General features: G+C 26.4%; 1 protein-coding gene across 1 annotated transcript; it reads left to right on the top strand.

Moving 5' to 3' along the window:
• The first annotated feature begins 1,249 nt into the window (after positions 1-1,249).
• Positions 1,250-2,997, top strand: LOC107009639 (probable aquaporin NIP-type). Its single transcript, XM_015208985.2, has 5 exons — positions 1,250-1,690; positions 1,780-2,004; positions 2,085-2,282; positions 2,362-2,423; positions 2,498-2,997. The coding sequence occupies exons 1-5, from the start codon at positions 1,571-1,573 to the stop codon at positions 2,694-2,696; spliced, it is 804 nt and encodes a 267-aa protein (XP_015064471.1). The 5' UTR covers positions 1,250-1,570; the 3' UTR covers positions 2,697-2,997.
• The last annotated feature ends 3,794 nt before the right edge of the window (positions 2,998-6,791 follow it).

Below are 6,791 nucleotides of genomic sequence, written 5' to 3'. Positions count from 1 at the left end.
TAATTATTGCTAGGACGAATATATTTTTACTTTGTTGATAAAAAATTGATTTCCTGTCAAACAATTGAAATTAATATCTCATATATTCATTCAACTTTGATTATTCACTAAGAAAGTCTATTAGATTAGTTCCATAGAAAATTCCTTAAACTTTATTTTAATAATTTAAAAATAATTGTAACTTTGAAAAGTAATTCAACCAATTTAATTCACTTACTATGTTACAGATTTAATTGGTGGAGTTGGAGTAGGTCAATAATAACATAATTTAATGAATGTTCTATTATTGAGTTCGGAGCCTAAAAAGTGAAAAAATATTAATAAAAATTTCAAAAAAGTATATGAAAATAAGGTAAATCGCTGGCTTTGCAGCGATTTATTCAAAAATAATTTTAAAAAAAAATCATTTACAAAATTGCTGTCAAATTGTGCAAATACAGCGATTTGCCTTTAACTCCGGCAAACAAAATCACTACATCCTAAGCAATTTTATCGTTTTGGTTAAAATCAATTTTCATATCTTTTTGAAATTTTTATTAATATTTTTCACCCTTTAGGCTCCGAAATCTCTATTATTTCTTACAAAATAATTTAAAATAAAATTTTACATTTCTACAAAATCTAAGAAAAGTTTTATTCAAATTAATTGCATAACTTTCTGAATAGATTTTTGGTTAACAAAACAAAATTAACTAAAAATTACGATGACTATATTTTAATGGAATTTCATCAAAAAATTCTATAAAGAAAACCCTAAATTTCTATTCAGAATTGAGTAATCGTATTATGTCTTTGTCGTAATATAAAATTTAAAAACTAAAAAGGGTGACGGATTCACTTGTGGATTGCGATTAGCCACATGAAGGTGGATATCTTTCTAGTTTTTTTCAACCTTTATTTAAGGCACCTTAAACGCTCAATTCTCCCATAAAGGAGACTGGATCAAATTATATTAAATTACCATCAATAAGCAATTAAATAAGTTAACAACGTATATTGCATATAATTAATTAACTTTAATTAAGTGACAAAAGTATATACAAATCATCCCCATTAATTAGTAAATAATCTTTTACTATTTACTTCCTTATTATTACTATCTTAAAATGGGAATAAGAAAAAGTAAATGAAATCATGAACTAATTGAGATATTAACGGAAAATGAGATAAATACTGATTCAAACTTTCTTCACATAATACGATCCTGATAAACCGTAACAAATACAGTATATCTTTTTACTCTTTTCATCATTTTAGATTAAGGTTTGCAAAAGAGAAACAACTTGAGTGGAGGAGGAGTCTTTGATACATAGATAAATAGGGTTGGATTGGAGTTTCAATATTAATCTATAGTATAACTCCAATCCCCTATTATATCTAACTACAATTTTTTTGTTAATATAAACTCTACCCTCCAACACTCTTATCAATTACCATAATCATTATCAATTTAACCGCAAACCACACAATAAAATAAGCCTCTAATCTTATCCTATATTATCTTGTAAGTATATAATAAGTAGTATCTTACTTTCAACAATTTTTGATTAAATTGAAAGAAAAAAAAACAATGGTGTCAAATAAAGAAGATCAAATCACTCAGAATATGGAAGAAGGTAATGTCCAAACAGCCTCCAATAACAAAGTTGGATTTTGTTCATCGCCTGCGGTTGTTGTCCTCGGTCAAAAGGTACTTATAGTAAACATAGTGTTGTATGTTTAATTAATCGTAGATTTATTTGATGAATGAGTTGGATCGTGATGAGCTAATTTTTGCAGTTGATTGCGGAGGTCATAGGGACGTATTTTGTTATATTTGCGGGGTGTGGTTCAGTTGTAGTGAACAAGCTTTATGGTGGGACCATTACGTTTCCAGGGATTTCTGTGACATGGGGACTTATTGTTATGGTCATGGTTTACACGGTTGGACATATATCAGGAGCACATTTTAATCCCGCCGTCACTATTACTTTCAGCGTCTTCGGTCGCTTTCCTTGGAAAGAAGTATGTAAATTTAAATTTAATTTTATCGATCGATAATTTTATTTATTGATATTTCTAATATATAACTGAACGTGTTACAGGTACCTTTCTACATAGTAGCTCAACTAATGGGCTCGATTCTGGCTAGTGGAACTCTGTCTCTAATGTTTGATGTAACTCCAGAAGCTTATTTTGGTACTGTTCCAGTTGGGTCTGATGTCCAATCACTTGCTGCTGAAATCGTCATTTCTTTCCTTCTCATGTTCGTCATTTCTGGCGTTGGTACAGATGAACGAGCGGTAATGATATATATTACGTGTGAAATCAGTCATTAATACTTACATCACGGTTAATTGATACTTTGTGTTACGTTTGCAGATTGGACATATAGCTGGAATAGCTGTGGGAATGACCATAACCTTGAACGTTTTTGTAGTAGGGTATGCTAATTATTTCACTTTTTTTAAAAAAATATCAAATTAACCTCAAAAACCTAATCAAATTGAAAATGCAGGCCAATTTCAGGAGCATCAATGAATCCCGCCAGAAGTATTGGTCCAGCAATAGTGAGACATACTTACAAAGGTCTATGGGTATATATTGTTGGTCCAATCGTTGGAACCCTAGCCGGAGCGTTCATGTACAATTTGATTCGAGCCACGGACAAACCACTCAATGAGCTCACCAAAAGTGTATCGTCTCTTCGTAGTTAAGAGCAAATCAAATATATTTAACCTACTTTTTAGCGTCCCACTTATATATTAGATATTTCATTGATCACTAGGCCATCAACAATACAATAATTTTCACATTTTTGAGATATTTTTTTGCTGCAATTTCTTTGTAGTTGCATCCCAAATTTCATTTTTGATCTCATATATATTACAATTCTTTGATAAGTAAATCAATGATCTGATATCCTAGATCTGTTGGTGGAGACGGTTGAAAAACAGATGTATATATTTTTTTAATTATCGTAGAAGAATAAAGGTAGGTATATGTCATTCCAATTTATTAATGTTTCAACTTGGAAATAGTTCGTTAATCTTATACTCTTTCAGTCCGGTATTATTTGTCTTTGACTAATTTTCAAAGTTAAATGGAAAAATGGTCTGATGTACCCCTCAACTTTGTCATTTGGAGCTGATATACCTCTCGTTATAAAAATGGCTCATATACGCCCTTACCGTTATACAAACGGCTCACATATATACCTCTGCCGTTACAAAATGGCTCACATATACCCTTCATTTAACGGAAGTTAAAAAAATTAGTTTTAAATTTATATTTATTACTTCTAATTTTTTTAAAAAAAATATTTAGGGGTATATATGATTCTTCTATCAAAGTTCAAGGTATATTTTAATTTTTTTTATGCATAAATTATTTTTTGACTTCTTTTATAATAATTATTTGAGTTTCTTATTCTTATTTTGTTTTTTTCTTTCATTCCTTAGTTTAAAGAAAAAAATTAAACTATTTTTTTGTGTGTATTGTAATTTAATTTCGTATCCGATGAAAAAATTTGGTCATCTATAAAATAAGTTTTACAAAAATATTAGTGAAACATAAATAAATTTGATTATCAAAATAATAATTATAAATTAGTCATTGAAACACAAAAAAAGTCAAAAAAATATGTTGGATGATGATTAAATTTACTCATATGGGATTAAATTTTTTAGAAAAAAATAATAAAAATTTAGATTAAAATTTTTTTTCATTCCTGATAGAGAAAAAGGGTATATGTGAGTCATTTGTTTACAAGTAAGGGTATATATGAGTCATGACATTTATTTACAAGTAAGGGTATATATGAGCCATGACAAAGTTGAGGGGTATATCAGACCATTTTCCCAAGTTAAATTAGATCACATTAATTTGATATTTTAAACAAAAGAATTTACATATTCTAAAACTATATGAAAAGTCTATAAATTGCAATTTTTTACATATTAATATGATGAAAAATTCATTTTAAAATGTTAGTCAAAATTTTTGTAATTTAACTCTAAAATGAATATCATGACAAATAATACCGAACGAAGAGCTATATGTTCTTTTAATTCTCTCTTGAAATATTATGTTCCGACTTGTGAAATGCTATTGATCATTTCCATTCGAGTTATCAAAAAGACTCGGCCCAAAAAACTAGCAGGTCAAGGAATTTCTATAGTTCTTAAATTACACTCTATAGTTCTTAAATGATTTGTGTAAAGCTATTGATCATCTCCATTATAATTGTTAAAAAGACCCGGCCCAAAAGCCTCGCGGGCAATTTCTATACTTCTTAAAGAAGCAGATCTAAAAATAGGTTTATAATTATATATTTATCGAATATAGTTCTTTAGCTATTTAAGAAGTTATCAAATTTGATCTCTTAACCATATAATTATCATTTTAGTCACTTAGCTGTGAATTTACTAGTTTTAATTTTTTAAGTATTCAAAATTTATCAGATTTGGTCTATGATTATTTTTTATACCAATAGTTTAGAGTTATATTAACATAACTCATACGTCCAAGAAATAAATTTTTTTAACCCATTTTACTGTTCCCACTATTTTTTCTTCAAATTACTTGTAAGAAAGGAATCTTGACCTCATATGATTTAAAATAAAATTCCTGATTCTTATTCCATCGATAATGAAATAAAATACATTATTGTTGCTAACGACTTGAAAAAATGTTAAATTTATTGTAAAAAGAAAAAAGTCATTGCTTATTAGGTGTAGAGAGATATTTATTTATATTTAATAAAAATGAATTTCTGGCAGTTTTTTACTTATATATTTTGACTCCAAAAACAGTGTACTCCAATGACTTTATTGAAGGGAGTATATTTAATTTTTTAAAATTTGAAATTTACAAAAACGTAGATTTGCAAACTTTTTTAGATTTGTTTTGTTTTGAAATAGATTAATTCTATTATTTTCTTTATTTTATTTTACGTAAAGAAATTTGAATAATAAGATCAAATCTTTTTTTTATCTTATTTTTTTTAAATGATGAGTATGAATTGTAAACCGCTAAAGAAGGGAAACTTTATTTAAAATTGTTAAGACTAAGTTAAATATTTAATTTCACAAAGTCATGAGTTATGTTTCTATAATCCTACGATATTTGTATAAGAAAATAGACAGAGATTAAATCTGATAAATTTTTGAATATTTTAAAAAGATTAAAATCAATAAGTTTATATTCAAGTGATCGAACTCGATAATATCTGAAATAGTTAAAAACTAAATCCGATAAGTATATAATCAAACGATCATTTTAAATCTATTAAGGAATCATTTGCGACATTTTCAACTATTTTTTGTTACTATTCATAAATAAAGATGCTTTTAGCTTTTATTTTTGGCAAACTTTTACATAAAAATAGCCTAATTACTCACCATAACTATGGGCGCATAAAACCGAATTAAATCGCAAATCGAAAAAAAAAACCCGACTAGTGATTTGGTTTGACTTGGTTTGGTGTTGGAAAAAAATCCGACTATATTTGGGTTTGTTTGGTTTCAACTAAAAAAATCAACCCGACATTGTATATATAATTTTAAAATTTTATTTTATACGTAAAAATACTTATTTTGATATAATTTTTAAATACTCCTTATACTTTTTCATAGTTTTTATCTTTTAATATATTTATTTCATGTTTGGAAGTTATAATTTTTAATGATCCAATAAAGATTATAGTCCATATATGTTGGTAATTATAATAAAATTTAAATAGAAATTAAATTAATACTAATGCAAAAAGGAAATCAAATCAACACTAAGAATGACAATAATATTGAATATTTATTTTTTAATTTTACATAGATTTAGACAATTAAAATACATGATCTAATTTTACTTTCTTTTAATATTTAGTCATGTAACTAATACTTACTCAACTTATTTTAGCATGATTTAGTACTTTAAATTATGATCAATTTCACTATGACTTATTAATTTGCAATACTTTTTTACGTGATTTTTTTATTATTTTTTTGTTGTTGGATATTTTAGTGTCATTAATCATATCATATTTTTTGTTATTTTTTTGGGAAATAACTAAGATAGTTGCATTTTGATAAAGTTAAAGAAAATATTTGAAGTACAAGTAAATTATATATTTGTATGAAAATTTTATCGAAAAAATCCGAAAATCCGAAAAAAATCGAAGTTGAAAAACTCGAATTTTATTGATTTGGTTTGGTTTATAAATTCAAAAATCTCACACAAATGGTTTGGTTTGATTTTTGAAAAACCCGAACCAAACCTGTCATGTACACCCCTAACCATAACTTTAGTTTGATGATTACAATTCGTAGCTACATGTTATAGAGAGGAAAGAAGGAGCGGGACTGGGAGAGAGGCGAGAGAAGTCCAAAGCGTGGGAGAGAGGTGAATTATATATATATATATCAATTAGATAATTGTATATTATAATATGTATTTGTATATTCTGGCGAATCATACATGGAAAAATTACATAAATTAATACATTTTAAAAAATAATTACTGATTTAACAATATTTTTTTGTTTATTACCATTTATAGCAATACTGTGATAAATCTGTAATATGTATTAAAATTGAATTATTGTGCAATATATTTGAATTATAATTGTTTTTGAAATATATTGTGTTTGTTTGGTAAAAAATGGTCACATTGTATTATAAATGTATTAAAATGTGTGATAAATGTGTTACCCATCATTAAAAATTGTATTTATGTGAATAATAAATTATTCTTTGTAATATGTATTAAAATTGTATTATAAATGAATTAAAAGTGATAAAGTAAAAAAAATGTTA

This window comes from Solanum pennellii, chromosome 2 (assembly GCF_001406875.1).
Source record: "Solanum pennellii chromosome 2, SPENNV200".
Classification (NCBI taxonomy): Eukaryota; Viridiplantae; Streptophyta; class Magnoliopsida; order Solanales; family Solanaceae; genus Solanum; species Solanum pennellii.
Note: the sequence above shows the minus strand (reverse complement) of the source record. Positions and strands in the feature narration are given on the sequence as shown.

Bases quoted from the DNA above. Each gene is read 5' to 3' on its own strand.
- LOC107009639 (XM_015208985.2), top strand. From the start codon at position 1,571: ATGGTGTCAAATAAAGAAGATCAAATCACTCAGAATATGGAAGAAGGT. The intron at 1,691-1,779 runs GTACTTATAGTA...TAATTTTTGCAG, and splicing joins TTGTTGTCCTCGGTCAAAAG to TTGATTGCGGAGGTCATAGG. The intron at 2,424-2,497 runs GTATGCTAATTA...TTGAAAATGCAG, and splicing joins TTGAACGTTTTTGTAGTAGG to GCCAATTTCAGGAGCATCAA.